The sequence below is a fragment of the Manihot esculenta genome, chromosome 4 (genome assembly GCF_001659605.2).
Source record: "Manihot esculenta cultivar AM560-2 chromosome 4, M.esculenta_v8, whole genome shotgun sequence".
In the NCBI taxonomy this organism is placed as follows: domain Eukaryota; kingdom Viridiplantae; phylum Streptophyta; class Magnoliopsida; order Malpighiales; family Euphorbiaceae; genus Manihot; species Manihot esculenta.
This window is the reverse complement of record NC_035164.2, coordinates 26,940,667-26,964,844: the sequence shown is the minus strand read 5'-3', so window position 1 is coordinate 26,964,844 and position 24,178 is coordinate 26,940,667. Positions and strand designations below refer to the sequence as shown.

General features: G+C 34.3%; 1 protein-coding gene across 9 annotated transcripts; it reads right to left on the bottom strand.

Annotated features, from left to right (window-relative positions):
• Positions 1-980: 980 nt before the first annotated feature.
• Positions 981-19,898, bottom strand: LOC110613418 (AP3-complex subunit beta-A). 9 transcript variants are annotated; one of them, XR_002487614.2, is made up of 12 exons: positions 19,622-19,898; positions 18,834-18,910; positions 18,292-18,541; positions 17,411-18,037; positions 16,464-16,637; positions 12,808-12,934; positions 12,612-12,721; positions 9,721-9,921; positions 8,427-9,379; positions 6,969-7,298; positions 6,649-6,712; positions 2,562-2,693 (listed from the first exon to the last, which is right to left on the bottom strand). XR_002487614.2 is itself a non-coding variant. In XM_021754521.1 (11 exons), the coding sequence occupies exons 1-11, from the start codon at positions 19,835-19,837 to the stop codon at positions 1,212-1,214; spliced, it is 3,357 nt and encodes a 1,118-aa protein (XP_021610213.1). In that variant the 5' UTR covers positions 19,838-19,898; the 3' UTR covers positions 981-1,211. The 9 variants fall into 9 exon arrangements, 4 of the variants coding, with proteins under 4 accessions (XP_021610213.1, XP_021610214.1, XP_021610216.1 ...); XR_006350431.1 differs by lacking the exon at positions 2,562-2,693 and adding an exon at positions 5,172-5,606 and having other exon boundaries at positions 6,969-7,304; XR_006350429.1 differs by lacking the exon at positions 2,562-2,693 and adding an exon at positions 5,172-5,606.
• Between the last annotated feature and the right edge of the window lie 4,280 nt (positions 19,899-24,178).

The window sequence follows — 24,178 nt, the reverse complement described above, 5'->3', positions numbered from 1 at the left end:
CAATTCAAACGTTGAGTCATGTCACAAATAGCCATGATATCTAAAGAAAGTGGTTCCATGATGAAACCTACAAGATAACCCACACCAAAATTGTACAAAGCAAAACCTATGTAAAAATTATAAACAAATAAAAAACAAAAGCAAAACTAGGAGCACACTAGAGAGTTCCACAGAAAGAACCCTTCTAGCTTAATTCAAATGCAGTTTATTATATAATTTAATGGTTTTACAATAATTAAAATAATATATCATTTCCATGACAATTTAATCAACTCCTACCAAACATTATTATGTTAAACATATCCAAGACCAACAACAATGACACTAACCACATAGCCAAATAGATGAAATGACTTAACCAAAGTTAATTGATATCCTAGCATTTTCATCGTCCATATTTACCATCTAAATATTATAAAATTGTAATTTATTAACCTTCAAACTAAAATATAACTACTAAACTTCAAATTTTATAAAAATATTATAACCCATGTCTATGAGTTAAGACGAGTGTTAAATATTAACTATAAAAATATTAAAGTGCTGACTGACCTTTTTGTATAAAGGCGAATCGCGAAATAATACATTAGTTTTATGATAATAACAAGACTGTCTTAAACAAAACTCAACAATCTAATCAATGCAATTTCAAAAATTTGTACGAGTTCCACTTTGAGGACGCAACCTTTGATGCATATCCAGCCAAAATTTAACATACTGGGGCGTCATGAATTAGCACCAGCTCCATACAACAGAATAACTCCAATACTACCATCCTCACAAATAAGATGGGCTAAACTTGATCATAAAATAAAACTAAAATCATAATCTAGGGGGCATTTTATAGTTATATCCAATTTCTTCTAATTTTTTGAATTTGAATCACAAACTTAGCACCACGATCATTGGGATTTTTTATTATTATCATATTCACTAGGCCTAAAAGAAAAGAAGTGCATTCAGAAAATAAATCCCGCTGGTGCTCCAGTAAAAATTTCGATTTCTTGATTTAAAGTTTAAATATTTCTATAAAAAAAAAATGCATTCTAAGTATTCAGAATAACTACAAAGAATCAACAAATGCAATAACTGTTTCAGACAGCAATCAAAGACACTCAGATGGTTCACCAATGTTTTTGCTAAACTCAATGCTCAATGAGTCAGTCCCAGCCTTCTACCACAATCAACAATTACAAGTGGGTAAGAAAGGCTTAACTAAGGAAATTCACAATCCTGTTCAGTAGATTTAAACCAAAAACAGTTTCCTCACAGTTGACTTTTATAGATATATTCAATGGTTCAATGCATTTACCTTCAGCAGTAATGGTAATTAAGCAGGGAATTGAGTTGCTCAGAATCTCACTGCTGAATCGTAAGCATAAACCAGAGGCATCGTCGAGATTGGCAGCAACCGGCATGTCAACTGACACGAGGAAGACATTAGCATTGCTAAGCATCTGTACAGCGATGGTCTCACAGACTAAGAGAATTTTGTCTCTCGTTAACATGTCACCCATTTCCTTGTCCTTGTTCAGCTCCTCAATGTGGTGAGTGAAGGTGCAACTGGTACCCAAAAAAACAAAAAAAGAAAAATTTAAGAAGATGATGAGCAAGAGAGCACCACCACATAGAACAGCCTCATCAGAACATCAAAAGTAGATCCAAAACAAATGGGCCAAAATCCATTAACATTCAATATATGCATTTCTTTTCTTTTTCTTTCCCCTCTAGTTGGTACAACAAAAGTGGAGCATGAGGTAGCTTGCAATATTTTTAGTGGCACCCACCATACATCTTTTTGTATTTTTTGAAATAAATTCAATCATTAGCTATGAATGGAACCCCTAATACTATGAATGAAACCCAAATATTTCACATTCAATTCACCACAAGCACTTTTTACAAAGCAAGCACTAATAACTTTTATCTTCCCAGCAGAATGCAAGAGCCAAGAGAATGTTATGGATAACCAGAAACCAGAATGCAAGTACAATGATGGGATTTGATGGAACCACCAAAGTAACAAACCAAGGTCTAAAGCCAATGGTAAAGAAAAGATTTGCATTTCATTTACATTTTTTAATTAGTCTTCTTGATTTGAACTAAAGAATCACAATTTCTGCCCTTAAGAGGAACCAAATATTAAAAAAGAAAAAAATTAAGAAAAGTTAACTGGAGATGCTATCCAAAGAATCCCCAGTGCAATGAAATGCCTTGAACGGATTGCATTCAGTCTCCAACACTGCCTTAACAATCAGAGGACTAATATATTAATTACAAAAGCATATATGATAAAAGTATGAAAATGCAAGAAAAATCAAAACGGGATTAACTGTAGGAGGAAACTGAAAGTCTTTATTTTCACTCTATTATTCTCTAAATCCTTCTAAGGAATAAGGAACTCAGATAGGAAGTGACTCTACCTTCTAACGTACTCAAACATTCCACGGAGATGAGATTCTTTATCTGTGAAGGCTTCAACTTCCATTGGAAGTGGTTTCACAAAATATCCAATGTCAGGCCGCAACTTGACAGAAAGCTTCTTGCCATTACAATATAAGGCCAGCTTTAAAGGCAGCAAATGATGATGGAATCGTACATGGAGAGTCCTCTTTGTCCTCTGACCAGGTTCCAAAAAGGTTATATCTTCCATAGGAACCAGTACTGGGACATCACTGTGAGAGGTCAACGAGCTGCAGTATCAAGAAAAAAAAGCAAGTGGCCTAAATTAAAAACCAAAAGCCAAGTAAGACTCTTACAGTCAAAAACATTCTCGATTCGTATTTTCTCTGAAAAGATTGTCACCTATAGATCATGCGCATCAAGGGGATCAAGTTTATTAAACAAATTCAGCCCAAGAATGCATCGAACGTTAATAAACACTGATACAAAAATAGTTTTAAGGATATTTAAGCAAAATGACAATGCAGATATTTGTGTGTGTGTCTGTGTGTACACTTCAAATTTTAAATTCAATATTTAAAACTGTAGAAAGGTAATATTTGTTGTTTCTATTACAATAGGGATTACAACATATTTATACATGAGAAACCATATCTGATGGGCACACAAATTTTAAATTCAAGTTCAAAGACTATAATCATGCAATCACTAAGATTAAGCAACTAACACATCTATCAATATTTACTTTTTATATCAATATATTTACGTCCTATAACCTATATCACTCCCCCTCAAGTTGGAGTACAAATATTAATCATGCTTAACTTGTTACATATATAATCAACTCGAGTCTCAGTTCTGATACGTCATGTTAAGATTATCTTTTGTTGAACCTTCTCATGAACAAAATGACGGTCAATCTTAATATATTTAGCCCTCTCATAAAATACTGGATTAGAGGCAATATGGATAACTGTTTGATTATCATACTATAACTTAGCAGGCACCAAATTTGTGAACCCAACTTCTTCCAACAGTTGATGCACCCACAAGACTTCACAAACGGCTAGTGTCATACTCGATATTCAGATTCAGTACTAGAACGAAAGATCGCATTTTGCTCCTTACTTCTCCATGAAACCAGATTACCTCCCACAAAAACACAATATCCAGTAATTGACCTCCTATTAACCTTTGAACTTGCTTCATCAGCATTAGAAAAGTATTCAATATTTGAGTGCCCACGACGGTTACTATAAAAGAGGCCTCATCATGGAACCCCTTTCAAGTAGCAAAGAATCTGTCCTAGAGCATCCCCTGAGCAACAATAGAAGAGGACATAAATTGACTTGCTACTCACTGAATATGCAATATCAGGACGAGTCACCATCAAATAATTCAGCTTGCCAACTAATCTTCTATACATTTCAAGATCTGCAAATACCTCACTGTGTTCAGTGGTAAGTCGAAGATTAGGAGTCATTGGTGCACTACAAGGCTTATCACCCAAATTTTCTATTTCCGTCAACAAATCAAGGACATATTTTCTTTGAGATAAGAAAATGCTTTTCTTACACCGCATAATTTCAATGCCCAAAAAATATTTCAAAGAGCCCAAATTCTTTGTATGAAACTGTGTTTTAAGAAATTGTTTTAGGGATATAATGCCAGCAACATCACTTCCTGTGATAACAATATTATCCACATATACTAGAAGCAGAATTACTCCACTATCAGAATTTTTATAAAACAGTGAGTGATCAATAGCCTGCTTTCCTGGGGGCAAGGACATCAACTCCCAAGTACCATAGTGTCTAGGGCCATCATTTCTTCCACTGCAGCACACTAACCAAAATGGGACAAGGTCTCAATAACAGTTTTGGAGACTCAAATAGAATCTAAGCAGTGGCAAAACAACGAGAAGAAGAGGATAATTGACCATAATAAACAAAAGACGAAATAGGATGAGTGCAAGTACGTTTACCTTTGCGAATAGCAAAGGGCAAATCCAAATCAGGTAGTGAAGGATCGGCGGGAGCAAGGCCTGTTGACGAAGAAGCTGGTAGCGGAGCAGAGTCAGAGTCCTCTAGGTGTCTAGAATAACAAACATGAAAAATAGGAGGGCGACCAGGCATATGAATGGGAGGTGCAAGAAGAGTCTGAAAATGAGACAGAGTGAATAGTGTATAACAAGAGGTCATCTTCCTCCCCCTAAGTGTCATAAACAGATGATGGTTGAAAGCACAGAGTGAAGTCAAAAAATATTATATCAGCAAACACAAGGACCCCATTAAGATCAGCAGAAAAACAACAATATTCTTTTTGAAGTCGAGAATAGCCAAGAAAGACACATTTGAGTGATTTGGGATCCAATTTAGTAACCTGTGGATGAACATCACAAACAAAACAAGCACAATCAAAGATATACGGTTCAATAGGAAACAAAGATTTAGTGGAAAATAAAATGTTATAAGGGATTTCACTATGAAGAACGGAGGAGGGCATGCGATTGATCAAAAAATAAGCAGCGGATACAGCATCATCCCAAAAGCATATAGGTACTTTTATTTGGAATAAGAGAGCCCTGGCTACTTTAAGAAAATGTCAATTTTTTCATTCGGCAACTCCATTATGTGAAAGAGTGTCAACACAGGAAGACTGATGAAAAATTCATTTTTTTGACAAATAAGATTTAAATTTTCCAGAAAGATATTCTTTAACATTATCACTTTGCAATATTCGAATAGAAATATTAAATTGAGTTTGAATTACAGCATAGAAAGCACAAAAGATATAGCATAATTCTGAACGACTCTTCATTAAAAATAACCAAGTAGTGCGAGAGAAATCGTCAATAAAAGTAACAAAGTACTTAAAACCCAGACTTAGACACAATAGGATAAGGACTCCAAACATCTGAATATACTAACTCAAAAAGGGACGAAGTCCGTTTATTGACTCGAGACACTATAGGTAAACGGTGATGTTTGGCAAATTGATAAGACTCACAATCTAAAACAGATAAAGAGTAAAACTGTGGACATAACTTCTTTAAAGCAGAGAGAGAAGGGCGCCCCAACCAATAATGAACATCAAAAGGCATTAAACTCGTGGAACATGCGAGAGATCTAGGTAGTTGTTGATCCAAGATATAAAGACCCTAACTCACGCCCTCTACCAATAATCTACTTCGTCGAAAGATCCTAAAAAACACAATGATTAGAAAAGAATGAGACAAAACAATTCAGTGCACGAGTGAGTTTACTAACAGAAAGCAATTTAAAGGAGAATTTAGAAAGACATAATACAGAGGATACAGAAAGAGAAGGCTTTAAGTTAACATGTTCAGAACCCATGACAGAAGATTTAGTGCCATCAGCAAGAGTAACATAAGAAAACAATGCATGAGACTTAAGATTGGACAAAAGTGTAGAATTACCTGATATATGATTGATAGCATCAGAATCAATAACCCATTTGGAGGATGAAGACACAAGACATGCAGTAGAGTTATCTAACTCAGCAATTACAGTGATAGAAGAATTAGAGGATTTCAAAGATGCTTGGTATTGAGTGAATTGTGCATACTCATATGCAGATATCAAAATTTCCTTATTAAAAGAGGCCTCAACTGTCATATGCACCATTTGTGAGCGCTGATTCTTATTTTGAAGTTTCAGACATGTCTTCTTAGTGTGTTCAAGTTCATAATAGTAATAACAAATGATTCTACCAAAGTCAGAAGTAGAAACTGCTTTCCCAGGATGCTGAGATCCTCTACCACCATTAAAACCTCCTCTGTTCCCATCTCTATTATTCTGTCTGTCACTGTCATTATGACTAACAAGAGCACTAGTGGTTGGTGAATGAAGGAATTGAAGAGGAAGATTATGTATGCAACACTCTAGTAAAAACATCATGTAACGATAATATTTCAGAATCAGAAAGAATCTGAGATTTAGCTATCTCAAACTTTAGAGGAAGACCTGCAAGGAAGCTCATAATAGCCATTTGCTCTCGTTGAGCTTGTTGTGTTTTCACATCTGTACTAAAAAGCATCAAGACATTAAATTCCTTGTACACTCTTTTAAAATCCATAAAATATGAGGTCAGAGCTCTATCATATTTCTCAACTCGATAAAACGCCCTACACGTCATAAATGCGAGAAATATTCCCTTTGCTAGAATATAAAAACTTCAAATAATTCTTTAACAAATTTACAATGATTAAAAAAGGTTGATTACCTCACTATGAATGGAATTTCGGATCTGCAAAATTAATTGAGCATCATCTCCCATCCAATCTTTCCTAGTGTCATCAATTGGAGGATCCTTGGTAAGATGATTATCCATTCAGATACTTCGTAAATAAATACAGATAATCTTACTCCAATCCATAAAATTAAATCTATGTAATTTGTATTCCGTAATTTTAATCATCACAAGCATCACCTCAGCTACGTGTTTTTAAGTTCAGCCATGAGACCAACCCAAAGCAATGGCAACAAAAAAACCAGAAGAAATAGGATGTGAACAGCACCAGAATAGTGGAACGTGAACAGTACCAGAATGGTGGAATGCGAACAGTACCAGAATGCGATCCAAACTAAAAACACCTCCACTAAACACCCAAACGGTAAATGAACCACAGAACTGACAAGGGTGCTTCGAGGCAACTCCGGCGAGGGTGACCGGAGCAGCAACAAACACACAACACGCCTCCATGTGCCAGCGAGTGGGACAACGTCAGAAAACTTGTCGCGGCACGTGAAGCTCACTCGCCGGCCGGACAGTCGACTCTTCAGGATAGCTTCGCCGGCTCTTCGGTGTCCTTGCTGGGTGGGCGGTGAAAGACAAATGTTACCTTATATGGGTAACCTAAAAGAACAGGAGCCCTAGGTCTCCAAACAGAACAGGAAAAAAAATTCAAATCTCCATGGGAAACTCTGATACCATGTAGAAAGGTAATATTTGTTGTTTCTATTACAATAGAAATTACAACATATTTATACATGAGAAACTGTATCTAGAAAGAAAAATAAATCAAGACTATGATCATGCAATCCCTAAGATTTAGGGACTAACACATCTATCAATATTTATTTCCTATATCAACATATTTACTTCGTATAACCTATAACAAAAACAATAGTAAACCAATATTCTGAATTTCAATTCCAAACCGACAAACTAGTTTAAACTTTAAAGAAAAAAAGTCTCAAACAAAAAAGAAATATTAACTCCATCATGCAACGATGTTACAATTTCAATGTTTGAAGTTCAAATTTAACATTTTATTAGAGTGCAACTTAAATATGAACGCTTCAACAGAAAGAAACCTAATCTAATTAACTTTGTGGGAGAGGATCTAGAGTTTTAGGGTAAATAAATACCTTAATGCTATGCTTGGATTCCAATATTTTTTAGATAAGGGATGTGTTTTAATTTTCTTATAAATTATTAACAAAATTGTGCATTTTTAATAAGATGATTTAACTTTTTAACAACTTGTCGGAGTGATCTAAACACTGAAAAAAAAAAGCTCCATACATTTATAATTATAATATTATTCATGAGTCTAATCAATTTTAATATAGATGCTACGATTGTATCTATATGTATGAATCATTGTACTACTTGAACACTAATATAGATATACACAATACTAAATGAATGGAAAACCACTCTTTTCTCAGATATAATTATGTGCAGCGATCCATAAGTAACAAAGAGGGGATCAAATTTTCCATGAATGAATCATTACCGATACCCTGAATTTAAAGAACATGGTCAGACCTATGTGAAAACAGAATGTGCACATTAGAGCAAAGGAATTCCACGATCCCAAAAACATATAAAAAATTAATCTTTTGATATGTTAATTTGAACCATGTGATAATTTGACATGACCAACATCAACTTGTTTGGTATACACAACCCGCCTTACAAGTAAAATACCTAGATCATTGAACAAAATATCCAACTAAGAGAACTTTTCATAGACAAACAAAAATAATACTCACCATTCTGCAGAATCTGAAGCTTTGTTAGATTCCTCATCCACCAACGTCACTTCCGAAATGTTCTCAGTGGAACGGTTCTCAAAGGAAACTTCTACACCTACAAGTAGAGGTGATATGCTTGAAATTTCAGATGAAAATGAATAATCAACCTTCAAGCCGTTTCCATTTGCCGGATCTAAGAGTTCATAGCTTTTTGGTTTAACTCGGCTTCCAATATCCTTGATGGAAATTCTAGCTGAAGATCTATGGACTTGACTTTGTCCTGATGCACTGGGGTTTGACATATCAGGTTGCTCATCCAACCATGACTCCAGTGCCCTCTTTGACATCATTTCACCCAAATCAGTGGAGGCAGATTGAGGAACTCCATTCTGATTTATGTGGGTATCTCCAATATCTGATACCTGAATCAGTGGATCCACATCATTTCCATTCTCACTTGCAGAACCAGTCTCATCACTGCCATCATCACCATCTGAATCAGTAACAGAACGTTCTGAGCTATAATCAGATACAGTTTCCTCATCTGATGATCCAGATAATGAGCCAGAACCATCTGTCCCCTCCCCTAACTTATTTGTTTCAGGACTATGCTCATCATGAAGCACACTACAAGGTTTTGGGAGAGGCTCATATCCTGGAGCTGCATGAAGGACTATTTGCGAGAGAGAACCAGGAAGATAGATCCGATAATTAATAGGTTCCAAAGACAATTGTTGTGTTTGCGCTCGGAGGATGCATTCTGCCAGTACATGTGGCAGGTCCTCCTTTTGAGGTGGATAAATCATATCATCCTTGACTTCTTGAGAACCTAATTTTGATGAGACAATTTTCTTTAGAAAGCGAGCTCTGTCACGAACATCATAATTCAAATCAACCTCAGCCAATTCAAGCACATAGCTCACTACTTTTTTAGAAGTCCAAAGATCTTCCTCCTTTGCTCCTAGTAGCACCTGTGTGTAAAAGCCACTTGAAGAATAAAGGTACATCTTTTTTTCTATAGCATCAACATCAGACAGGCAACTCTAATCTATGTATTATAAATATTACAAAGGATAGAAAAAAGATATATATATACACACACACACACACGCACACATATGTAGGTATATATATATATATATATATATGTGCATCCTGATTTCTTCTTACATATATTATATGCCACTATCATAAAGACATGTGATGCATACATACTGGATTCGTAATAAGAAAATAAATTCATGACAGAATCGAAGAAAAATACCACAACAGTTTCTTTTTTCCCCTTTTTAGAGACAGTTAGTTGGCATACCTTAACACTAGTGTTGAGAATCTGAAGCTTTGTTTCCAATGCTTCTGAAGGAAAGCTCCACGCAAGATATTTAAGTACAGTGGTTACCATCCTCGGGAGCATCTCCCCTAAATTGCTGTACTCCCCCATCATCCAAATCACAATTGCACGGGCTGCAGGCACCTTGATTTCATCCAAACTATGAACCACCTGAATTACAACCTTCAGGAAATATAAAGATATTGCACAGATAAGAAACCAATGCAAAAGAAAACATCTCATAATAATTAAATAACATCAAAACTAGAAACTATGGTACTGTTTCCACCTTTGCCAACTAAGAGAATGCGAATCAATTATTCATTGGAATTTTTCATCAATAAAATAAAAGATCTAATCACTATGTTCCACATTTATCACAGCATAGGGTGCTTGCTTCAACAGCATTGAAAAAGTTATGTTATATGGCTTGAATTTTGGAGATGTTATTGTGGACCTAAATATGGCCTGTCCCAAAAGTTCAGCGTTCCAATCCAAATATAATATTTTTTGAGTTCTGTAATATTAGCCGGAGACATGGATATTTTTTCCAATTTTGACCAAAAAACCAAATGAATCAATTCAGTTCAATTGGTTTTTATTTGTATAATTAATTTGCTTTAGTTGTATATTTTAATCAACTTCAGTTTCTTGGTGCAGTTCGATTTTTTGGAGAAAAACTGGGAAAAAAAACATAAAACCAAAAGCAAACAAACAAACCGACCAACCGACCAATATATGTATATATAGCTCTAAATAAAACTAGGGATTAAGTAATTCCCTAATACCTTTCCCACTTTCCTCTGATTTCTATAAGCTTCTAGTGCAGCATCTCTCCTCACTCATGATGCTATGCCCCTAGTAAACCTCTCCGCCACCAAGTCCGGCCAACACTCTGCTCCTCAATTTCATCTCAGTTTCTATACTGTGTGCTCATCATCAATTAACCGGTTCTCTCACCCCTCAGCTCTCTCTCATCTTAAACCCATCTCTCCCTTCTCATCTCATTCTTTCATCAGTTTATCCAACAATGAAGATCTTGCATGTTCTCCTGATTGTCAGCTGCTCTGGCTCTAGCTGCTCTGGCTCTAGTTGCTTCTCTGTTCATTCTTGTCATCATCAGTCAACTGCTCCCATGTTGCTCTATGCTCCTGTAGTTGAGAAACGAAAAATGGGCAATGGATTTTGCAGCTTTAAATGGGCAATGGATTTTGTGGCTTTGCAGTTCTAGTTTAATGAATATAGCATTTGTCGATCTGTAGTTTAGATTTGTAGTTCTAATTGAATGGGTAGTGGATTTTTTTTGGATTTTGATTGCAGATTTGTAGTTTAATTGAGTAGATCTCTTCATGGGTAATAGATTCTTGATTATTTGGATTTTTTATTATACTTATAATTGACTATTGATTATGCATCTGTAATTTGGAAAGATTTGTTATAATTGTTTAGTGATTTGATTTTCCTTTTGGGGATTTGTTGCCTTCGAATGAAGAAGGGGACTCAGCCATTTTGGGGATTTGTTTTATGCTTTATTCTGTCCTTCTTGCAGTGGAGTCTGTAAAGAAGCAAAATGTGTCGTTTTTTGGGCTTGTTGAACCAACATTCTAAACCGACCGAACCAAACTGATTGGGTTCATCTCAATTTGGTTCTTCTCTCATTTGTTTGATCTCAGTTTGAATTTTTTACAAATTCTGTTTTTAGCTTTTTCAATTTCGATTCTATTCGAAAACCAAGCTGACCAATCTCCCTAATTGCAGCCACAGTTGTTAAATCAAGAACCAAAAACTTCATTTTGTGAATCGAGTCGAATCGAATTTTAAGATCCAATAGAAGTCCCAAAATTAATTACAAATAATTTATGTTCTAAAAATAAATAAAAAATATATATTACAATAACATATTTTGATACATATAGAATTATCATTTAACTAACGAGAATGATGCTTTGTAATAAAAGAGTATATTCTTATTATATTATGTGGCTTTCTATTATAAATTATGAGCTCTTGAATTGAGCAATGATTATCGTTGTGCATATGTTGAAACTCCAATTTAAATTTAATAAAATAATTAAATAGTAAAACATGATACTGAGTTAAATTAAAATGTCAGAATCTATTAATATCACATGCCATAATTTGAAAACTATAATTAATGAAGTAATAAAACAGCAAAAAAGAAAAGGAAAAAGTGGGAGAGGAAAAAGAATAGCTAGTGAAAATAAAAAGCTAAAGAAAGGTTCTATCTGCACTTTTCACAATAAAAATAAAGTGAAATATTAAATTTTGAAACTATAAGGTCTAACAACGTTCTAAAAGAATCGAATCAATAGATTCATATCGAATTGTAAGATTCAGTTTTCAAATTGTAAAATATGATCACAATTCAGGTACTTTAAGATTCACCTCATAGATTTGAATTGAGTGGGTGAAACATTGGATCGAATCATAAGAATCAAATTGAAAAACATAAGATTCTAACAACAGTGATTGCAGCAGTATTGTGAGAAAATTGTGAAACACACTAAATATAGGATTTGAGATTTTTGTGTGATTGTATGTTGCATGTGCATCGTAATGGAACTTTTGTTTTGTATCTTGCCCTTCAGACCAGTGTTGTGAAAGGCACGCCCTGAGGGGCAAGGCACTAAAGGCACCTGCAGCATCGCCCAAAAGGACTCTAGGCAAGCAAATTTGCCAACTAAACTCGCAATGCAAAAATAAATCAGAATGACTCATTATGCTCACAGCACAGGTCCCAACATATTAACAAATGAGCCCAAGGTAAGAACCTTAAGAGACTTTCTTTCTGCAACAAACCATTAGCATGTACCTTCTAAAGAACCATAGAGCAAATAAAAACATGTGTATACCTTTTCGTGATCAGGAGGATCTTGCTTTATAATTGATTTAATTGAAGTTAATACTTGAACTAAAACACCCGCTTCTCCTTCAATAGATCCAAATTCACTGGTCAAAAGTTCTGCAATAAGTTCTGCTAAATCAGAAAACAAGTAACAAAATTTCCCCCCTTCACTTGAAAATTCACCAGAGTAACTGAAAACAGACCTTGTCTAGTGAGAGCCAACAGCCCTTCTAAGAACGTATTGGCCATTTTGGGAAGTCTTTGAGCACATAAACCAATTGCAGCAACAGTATCAGCAGCAAATCTCCTGTCCGGATCTCTAACATAATCCTAGAAGCAAAATTAGAACCGACACTTACACCCACATTCAGTCGATACACTCCATAATTGATATGGAAGTTAATGACATACATAATAGCAAAATCTTATATCACACAAAGCCTAAAAATGATATTACCATAAGTGACACACAACAATGTGCATGTATGCATATAGGCACATTCTGAAAATTTCATCCAACTTTGAAATTGTGCTAGGATTTATATATTACAATGAATTAATGATTTGGCAATGAAATCTAGACCTGACAGTGAAAATTGACATCCAAAATAGAGTCTTTAACTGTCATTTGATATGATTCTTTTTCTTCTCTTTTTTATCAAATATAGCACAATTTTCATAAGTTCTCACTATATTTCTCAGTCGGTCAGAAGATGGGTGAAATATACTAAGATCCTTAGGGTTTGCCATTATTCGCTAATTTGTCCGTAGATTTTAATAGTTGCTTTAGAAAGTCCCTTTTGATTCTATCAATTAAATAGACCTCCATCCATTTTTAAAGCTTTTTGATGTTAGTCCATTACAAAAAGACCAAATTACTCTCTTCAGATTCTTTATCCCGTCCCCCTCACTCATCCTTCTCGCCCCTCCCTGCTGACCAAATAGCCCAATCCTTTGTGTTTCCCCTTTGCCCCTCTTCAATGTATCATTTAATTCAGACTAATCATTAGGAGTGTGCAAAATTGACCACTTCAATTCTAAACCAGAGCACAAAAACCAACACACTTAAAGAATATAAATTGAAAACTGCACTGAAATGGTAAAGAGACCAGACCAATTTGGTTCAGTTTGGTTCATGTATTAATGCCAATAAATGATGCTGTTTTAAAACAGAAAATGTCCCAGCAACAAAATCAAACTTCCCAACAGCCAAAATACAAAAATAGAGAGCTGTAACAAAATCAATCCTGCAACAAGGATGGGGAAAAGAATCCAAAACAAAGATCTATAGAACAAAATCAAAAGGTGGACATGTAGGAGAACTGTAGAAAAGAATCAATTCAGCCTGGCACCATATTTAGTCTTGACTTCAAAGGTCTAGTCGGTGATATCACGTCTCAACCAACTACAAAGCATCTCAGCAATGTCGAGTCCCAAGGACGCTCTTAGTGATTTGTGGTGTCTTGTACTTTGAAGGGAGATCTCGACTCTCAATGATGCTCTCAACTCAAGCTGGAGCAAGCTTTAAAGGGCATTGTCTCAACAATGAGAAGAAGAGAAAGAGAAGGAATTGGGTTCATATACTCCAAGAGAATGGGAGAAAGGAATTAATGAAGAAAATGGAGGATTTTAGCTAATACATGGATATAAAAACCTAGTAGAATTTATGCAATAGAAAAATCGATTCGTTTCGGTGAGTTCCCTGTTTCACTAAATTAATTGAACCAAACAACTAGATTATTCTTTTAATATGATAACAAAAACCGAATCAGTTAACTGAAAAACCAAACGAAAAAACTGAATTAAATTGGTTCAGTTCAATTTCTCAATTAAAAACTGATAGATGCTCACCTTACTAACGAAAATTGCTATTATCTACAACTAGAGGCTAAATTCCTTCTTATTAACCAAAAAATGGATCAATGAATGCTCACCCCTACTAGGGAACTATAGAATCCTTATAAATTTGATTCTCGACTGGACAAAATCTGCAGGTATATATTCTAATATTCCTTCTCCTTGTCATTTTCGTGTGTAGTTTCACATTTACTATGACATTTGATTTGTAATGTTCTGGGCTATTTGGTAGATTTAAATGCCAATGTTGCAAATGTACTTACATTAAATTTCATCACTACTTTTAAGAGACTTGTTACAAGTTACAACTAACCCATTTGGAGGGGAAAAAATGGTACCAAACATAACACTTAACATCGAGAGAGTGAAATGAGAAAGCACAAAAGAGTGCAGTAGACAAGACATAGAGGAGGAGAGACAAGGAAGCACAACAACCTGCATTGAAGAAAATGAGAGCAAAGAAAGCAAAACAGAATGCAGAAAAAATGACAATTGTAAATAGGTTTAAGTTAGAGAGCACAAACAAAGAATGAGCATAGCAAACTAGAGTCATCAACAAAGATGGTCACTGAGTGCTACAAACACTCATCAAATTGCTTTACTCCGTTTCAAACTTTAAATCTTCCTTGGGACAAGAAGAATGTCTTGGGATTGTTACGTATTAAAGGAGAAAGAAGAGAGTAGATGTGAGTTAGTTGGAATTGGATAGAAATAACATAAGTGAGAATTGGAGGGAAAGGAGCAGAATCTATTAGCCAGTAATTGTGACAGCTACTGATATATAAAGGAGACTCATACCTGTGTAGAGAATTATTCAAGATCAAGAATCAATAATATTTCTCTCTATCCTTCTCTCATCCACTCTTCTCGACTTCTCATCTCTTTCTTTCTTTTCTCTTCTCAACTCAGTCTCTATTCTCTGGATTCTAAGGAGTTCAGATTTGACATCAGAGAGATCCATATAGCCGACCCCAACTAGTTTGGGATTAAAGTTTAGTTGCCATTGTTGTGTCGGATCGGTACTTTCAATTGAATTGAGCACAATAAAGGATCTATGGATAAAAATATGGTTGTGAGTATTGTGTAATGAAGAAACCACAATGTCCTCAAATTGAGAACAGCAAAGATGAGGGATGGTTATGTAAAATTAAAAAGGAAAACAAAAAAGCATACAAATAATTATTGTATCCAAAGAAACAAAAAGTGTTGCAACCATGGAACATAAGTTGAGTGAAGCAACTAAGATAGTTTCAGCATAGCCACCAAATGCATTGGTATGAAATGTCAAGCATATTGAAGTTGAAAAGGTGATGAAGACTAGGGTAGACATGAGATGAAGTGGGCAAAGTAATGAAAAAGATTAAGCAGCAATAGATGTTTCTATAGACATGGCTCTAAATCAAGTAGAGTGAACTGAGTTGAGTTGGTATTCCATCTTGGAGCTACATTTTTGTTTTACAATAAGGAATTATTTTAATCAACTACATTTAAATTTCCTAACAAACATATTGGATCACCTGCTTGTAATCATATTAATCCCAGAAGCCTAATGAAACTTCTTATCATCAGTGGCCCCAGTTTTCTGAAGACCTAATATTCTATGGTTTACTCCAAATCCCCAATCCCTGGCATGTTCCATTCTAACAACTTTGGGAAACCTTGCACTCTTTCAAGCTGCCTTAACCATAAAACATAAACAAATTGATAGTACATAAAAGTAAAGTTAGAAGTCATTGGGAGAAAAATATCAAACAACAAAATACACGATGTAACCCTTGTTTCTCCTGTAAATAAAAGGGTGAGGAAGCAAAGCAAGAGAAAATCCATCACATCATAAACGAACCATATACCAAACATGGATCTTTTTCCTTTTTTTTTAATTTGATAAGACAAAACTAAGGATCATCATCTCCCCAAAATTTCTAGAGAGTGAACAATAATAGTGTCAAACTTCCCAATGAAATGCACCTAATTTTAGACAGGAAAAGGAGAAAAGGAATACCTGAAACTCTTTGAAGATAGAAGAAATAGATGACTCTGTAGTAATAGAACACAGAATTTCAAGCTTCAAAGCTTTTATTTGATATGAATCTGAAGAAATTATGAAAAAGTCTTCGAAGTGTGGAGCAAAGAGAGAAGGCATTGCTTTTGCAAACACTTGAATGTTGCAAAGGACCTGTAGAGGAAAATCAATACCTATAAGCTTACTGTTACCAAGTTTAACTGTAAATGCAGTAAATATTTAACAAAATACCAAGTTGAACTAAGCACACATTAGAGAAAGTAATTCACACATAGACATAGTTCAAATGCTGAAGCATCAACCAACAACAATAAGCGAGTTTATTTATCCAGTTATATATATATATATATATATGAGTTACGGATAACTAATAAACTGTTAAAAAGATTTTGCACTGCATTATACATCTCGTCCAACTTTATAATATACTAGCCAGTACCACTGCAGAGGAACCAGCCATGAAGAGCATTAAAATTGCATATATGTTACATGGTAATCAAGTTATTAAAGCAAAGTTGTACCTTAAGGAAGCATATACTGCAATCAACATAGAGATAACAAAAAAATGAAGAAATGTCCAAAGAACCCGTATTATTTACAATCCCACTTGAACAACAAATAAAGTAAATATTACATATTCATTGGGCTTTTATCAAAGTTCAAAGTGGTTAACTTCAAAAATAAGAGCACAAAGAATCCAACAACTTTCTTTAAAATGGACTTCATATTACCATTCCAGAACTTCTCTTCTGATTTTATGAATTACCTGATTTTCACACATTACATCTAGAGGCTTTAACATCAAAGCCCCTTTTTACTACTTCAACCCATACCTCATGCATTAGCTTCTTGAAATGATGATAAATTAATAAAGAAAAAACAAGAATGAAGTAAAAACCAAAATAAATAAAGGAAATTATAGGTACCACATATTTTGAACTACTGGATGATCTCAGCAAAAACAAAAGTGGCTTAACAATTCTCTTGACATCCTCACGTGGCGCCATAATCCAGTGGACACCTGCTGCTGCTAGTACTACCGCACTATTATTACTCCACAGCAATGGTGAAGTACAATGGAGCAGGATCATCAAGTTATCATTACTTTTGGCAGATATAAATTTATAATCATGAAATTCAGAGAACATCCTGTTGCCATAACTTGACCGTGATAAGTATTCATCAGGTCCTTCAATATAACACCTGGAAACCAAACTTGCCAGTTCAGAATTGTATTTCCAATCCATGGTACCATTGTCTTTTTCTAATGAAAACTCAACATCCGAACTATCCTTTTCAGACTGAGGACTTTCCTTGCCATGTAAAGAGAACATTATAGACTTTTTTACAAGACCATGCCTTGCTATTGCATAGCGTAAAAGGATTCCAATTAGAACTATCTGACCCCACTCTTCCACATCAGGAAGAACCTCACACAACCTTCTATAATTTCTTCCAATCAAAGAATAATTGTTTGGACAAATGGAATTAAATGCAGCAGCGGCAGCTCCAACTACACCAGGGGAATGGTCACTTAATAACATTCCAACAATCTGCATAAAACAGGAAACAACATAAGTTGGCAAATCAAACCATAATATCTTTCCATAACATATGATCATGCTAATGTTACTGCATCCACATAGTCTTTCTACAAATCAGAGCTACTGTCCATGGAAAAAACAAATTGGCCGATAAAGCCATTTCCAAACATTTTTAATTCTTTAAACCAGTAGGCTTAGGCCCCAATAATAGCAACAAAAAGGAAGCCATATTAAAAAAAGTGATAAAAATTAAGTGACCAAACCTCTTCAATTGTGGAGGAATGTTCCTCTTGTTGCAAATCATGTAACTTGGGAAGAGCATTAGCAGCACATTTTCTGACATAAACAGATGGATCTCTAGCACACTTGCCCACAGCCACCAAAACAAGTGGTGCAATTACATGTAGACGGATTCCTGCCATAGTACGAAGTGCCCAAGCTCTCACCAGCGGATTTGTGTCTCCCAAATCCTTTTGGAAGGAATTGATTGACAGCAAAGCTTCGTTTGGACGCCTAGACCCAAAAAAAAAGTTGCAGAAAGTGAACATAAGAAGAAAATAAACTCATTTGCTCTCCTCCTATTTGCTCTATCTTTAATGGTTGTGAAACAACATCAAGAACCTTCTAGATGAGTACAATCATATAGGAAATAGGGAACACCTCCCTACATTTCAGTCAACCCCGAAAATCCCATAGACTACCATGTAAATTTGCAATGCTATCATGCCATGGATTATGAACAGTTCTAGCTATGGATGCGACCTCCAAGGAATTATATCTAGTAAAATTAAGGTCAATTACGTACTTTTCAGCATAATGCAGCAAGTACAAGTAAACCAGCTTCTTTACTTCCAGTGACTGAGATGCCACGTTTTTAACCACCTGTAATTCCCTTGGTCAAAGAGAAGGAAAAAAAACAGATACCAAAATAAGTAATATGAAATCAGATTCATCAATTTGTGGAGAATTTTATTTGGTATTGAAAATGTAACAAGCAGAACCAATTTTCAACGCTCACTATGCTTCTGACTAATTGACCAATCTATACTTAACACAAGCAAAGCTAAACCTTTCAAGTGATAAATTCCATATATTAATAATACATATATAAATACAAATATGCGCGAGGGAGAGGGAGACGGAGAGACAAAGAGAATGAAAGAGAAAATTGAAATTGCCCAGAACTGAATCAATATCAAATTCCCGGTTCATATTGTAACTACTCTTGAAAGCTGATCACTGATCTAGATTTTGAGTACCCATTTCCAACCTTAAGGAGAGAGAAAAAAAAATTGAGCTCACAATGAGCTCTAATTTCAACACTAGATTTGGAAAAAGTCAATTCACTCAAGTAACTGTTTAATATTTTAAATTCTTTCAAAACCAACCTCCAGAACCTGAGATCATTCAGAGACCTCAAGCTCTTTCCATAACCTTTCCCCTACTTGTAGTTCGAACTATTACTCAGTAAAATCTAATCTATATCACGAACGGATAATTCAATAATCAAATTATCAAAATATTCCCTGGAAGCTCCAACATTTACTCAGCAACCAAACAGAGAAACAAACAAGGAGAATTGTTTATATGGACCTGAGGGAAAAAATTGGAAACATCGAAGCCTTGAGCAATGAGAGCGAGGAGACGCTTGAGAGCTTCACATTTCTCGGAATCGAACTTGCTATCGAGCAAGGGAGCGATGTTAACGTCCTCTGGATCGTCGTACAAGTGGGCATCTGTACCAATCCGAAACATGATCGTAGACGCCTTGCTCAGCGTTTCTGCAGTGGCACCGAACTGGGGAAACATTTTCTATTATGAGAGAGGGAGAAGGGGAGGAAAGCGAGGTTTTGTAAAAGCAAAAATTTCAATAGCGTAACGGAAGCGAGAGTATATATTTCTTTAATTGAAAATAGTAGTACATTTAAATTATAAATTAGTATTTTATGATAGGGTAGTGTAATCTTGTACAAAAAAATTTACAAATTAATTTTTTAATTTTAAAAAATATATTAAAATATTTTTAATATTTTAAAAAGTTTATTAATTAATTTTTCAATTAATTAATAATAAATAATAAATTTAAATAATAATAATAATAATAATTAAGTCTGACCACTCAATTTTTTGTATCAAAAGAATTAAATAATAAATTTTTTATTTAATTAAAAGTAAGTTATTATTAAATCTCCATATTTTATAAAAATTAAGCATTTAGCCTATTTTTGTAATCACACAATTATAATATTTTTATACTTTATAAAATCAAATTATTTATTTATTCTATTAAAAGAATTAGTTAAATAAAAATGTTAAATATGATAATTAATTATTAAATTTAATTAGCAATTAAAAATTAAAATATTTTAAAAAATTTAAAAATAATTTAAAAATAAAAAGTAGTAAAAAATAAATAATGATCACATAAAATGAGTAAAAATAATATGCAACATGTTATAAAAAAAAAATTAGTTCTTTAATAATAGTATTTTCATTTAATCCAAATATATAGACATTATTACCCTAAATTAGAAGTTATTTCGATGTCACTGGACTTTGAAGATTATAAAAAGAATAATAATTACTTTATAAAAATTTCATATTAAATTTACTTTTATAACTATTTAATCTCTATAAATTTTTTCATTTCAAAAAAAATCTCTATTAATTTTAAAAAAATACATTAAAATATTTTTTAAATTTTAAAAAATTTATTAATACCTTAGTTGTACTTGCCTGGTCGCCTTATCTTCTGCGTCGCATTCAAAGTTTTGTCAACAATTTTTGCTGTATAAAAAGCCTTTTTTTCTTCTTTTTGACTCACAACAATTTCTCATCGGAGAGAAGAATAGAATTCCTTCTCCTTCTGTTCTTGAGGGTAACTAAATATATGTGAAGGATATTATCATAATATTCGAAAAGCAACCAAAAGCGAGTTTTCATGAAGGTGCAAGTATATTGTTTAGTTATGAGGATTGCAACTAGTTCGACTATAGCGGGTTTTTAGCACTATGACCCTTGGAGCAGGGTCTGATTTGTACAATATTGATTTCAAGGGCAAGACTAGGAAAGTAGTTGGAGAGACAGCTCTTCTCATGGTCTTTCAGACGGCCACCTCCTATAGGGTGGGATATATTTTAAGGATTTTGATGTAATAGATACTTTATTCAAATCCCTTTTTGACTCTTTGTAATCTTTTGTAATAAAAACATATATTTTGTATACTTTTGTGTGTTGCCTTTATTGCCACCATTTTTGTTGAACGAAGGAGGCTAAAGCGTATCTTCTTTAACATCCATTTAGTCATAAAATAATTTTTAGAAAATTTACTAAAAAATAGGATTAATATCTAGATCTGTGGCCCGGCAGACTGCGATCCTTCCATCGTAAAACGTCTTGGGATTTGTTAATAGGGATCTTTCACCCAATCTAGTTCTTTATTTGACATCTTCATTCTTTGTCTTTTTTGGGGCTGGTATATCCGCATTTCTAGTTGTCTAGCGCTGACAACTTGATTAATGGAACCAACACCTAAATTCGTAGTTTGGCGAGAGTCACCTTGTGGCCTGACCTGACAAAAACTGCCTTGTGGCATTGTTTAGTGGGATCAACGCCCGAATAGTCTAGCGAAAACTGTCTTATGGATTGACCTGACGAAAATTATCTTATGACCTTATTTAGTAGGATCGACGCCTGAATTGTAACAACCTGAATTTTCTTTATTTATTTTATTTTATTATTAATAAAAATTTTAAAGTTTTTAAATTATTTTAGTGTTCTAAAAATTTTTTCGAATTTCCAAGAATTTTTACGATACTGAGGTAGAGTTAAAAAACTAGAAATAAAATTTTGAATTGAAAAAAAAAAAGAAAAAAATGGATCGGACCGATTGAATCAAATCGATCAAATCGGACAGGTCGAATTTAATCAGCTCCACCTTTTTTTCCTCTGCGCGACAACGTCCTCCTCCATTTTCTTTTTCTTCTTTCTCTCTCTTCAATTTCTCCCTCTCCCGACTACCATTTCAAGCAAGGTTGATCTCTTTAGGCTCCTCTCCTCACAAGCTTCGCATAGATACCAAGATTATCTGCCTATCGTATGAATAAGTATCCAAAGTTTATAGCTCTTTTAACTTCTCTCTAAAATTTCTCCCACACTAAACATCCTATCGAAAATCTGAAGCCATCAACGTGTTATACTTGTCGAAAGCTTCATATAGACACCAATCTCATAATTTTTCAACATCAAAAAATTTTAGAGACCCATAAGGCTGATGATGAGTTTTCAAACCCTTAGAGTTGTGTTTTTCATGAAATAAAATTATATTCTTAGAGTTGCGTTTTTCATAAAATAAAATTATATTCTTACTCATGGTGTTATGGGCTTCGTGTAGGTACCTTCGTTTTGGAGAAATTCTACCGGTGCCCGGGACTGCAATTTTAGTCCAAACGTATGGGCTCCGGAACTGACCCCAAAAGAGGTCAATATTATAATCATTTCCACAATTTTCAAACGTTCTAGACACGTTTTAGGTGCTAGAATTGGCTTTGGTAAGCTCGAACTCAAAATTATCATCTTACCATAATGTTAATGTTTAGGTTGATACATTATTAAATATCTTAGGTAGGATATAATAGAGTGAAATCAATTGTTAGAATAAGGTATCATTATTGAGAACTCTAGAGAATAATGGTAGAATTTTCAAAGTGCTTTTAGTATTTTATCGGACTGTGGAGATGTTAAGGTATATGAGCAGAGTTTATAAGACGCAGTAATTGGGTAGTATTGATAAGTGCCGGATGAGTGATATATTTTTGTATTGCAGGCCTGAGGCCATTGTGCTTGTGGAGATAAACGTGTGGTTATTTTGCAGGGAGGTTAGGTCTTAGGTATAGGGGAAACTTTGCCGAAATTTCGTCATAAGTTTGGAATATCTTTATCACTTTATTTATGTGCTTATAGCCTGTTTTTGATAATCTTGTGATGACTTTATATAGGTAATCTGAATCAATCATCTTCTTCCCAACAACACTGTTAGACGACGAGTCACCCTATTTTGTGAGTTGGATATTAATTATCCTTGTAAATTCAATAATATTTATATTTATCTAACATGCTCGTGCATCATTTATAGTATGTACCTAGTTGATATATTTTGAGCATCCTCTACTCTTTGCATTATTTATTTTGTGTTGTACTACTTTGGAGATAAGTTGGAGCTTTTATATATGTATACATAGATGGATGGATGTGAATTCTCAGGGTAGGTACGGTGCATTATCTTGTTGACTCTTGAGGATATCGATAGGTGGGGTAGGTACGACACTATAATTCTCTGACTCTCGCTACTGCAGGATAGGTATGATGCTATATTTTGCTAACTCCTGCATAATAGTTTAACTGGACGTATTGGATTGAGAAAGCCAAGATATGGGGTCGGCTCCCAATATTTATTTTTGGATGGGTGTGTAAGTAGCTCCAATTTATCCTCTTGTGTGAAAATTGTGTGACTAATTAATTGATGCATTTTCATCCATAGGGTTGCATTAGTATTAGATAGTTATAAGATTTATGATTATAATCAATGTTCATACTCATTGAGTAAAACGCTCACCCCTATTCAAATATTTTTTTTCAGATGATAGGTGTATTTCTTTGAGAGTCGATCTGTAAATTTTTTCTCGCATGGCTATCTACATTTTTATTATATTTTGATATTTCAAATTTTAACTTCAGAACTCTGCAGTGACTATTGAGGGTATTCTCTAGGTTGTAGAAATCTTATTTCAACTAATATTTTCTTGTGATATTGGATTTCTCTTGAAGAGCTGAGTTCCCTATGGTGGTACTATTATTATTTTAATTTTTTGAGAATGTTGTAGATTGCGAGGTGAGCTGAGCTCCCTAAGTTGTTGAGTTTTATTCCCATACAGGTCGGGTGAGTTTTCTCCTCGTTGGTATGTTCAGTTTATAGCGGAACTCTGACGGTTTAATTTCTTAATTTTTGGACTTTTCTTTTGGTCTAAATTTTGGGTTGATGTGATTTGAAGCTTACTACGGGCTTTGGGGGCCTTATGCCAACCCAATTCCTAGTGTCGGTCTGGCCAACGAAGTTGGATCGTAACAAAGTTGGTATCAGAGCTTAGGCTT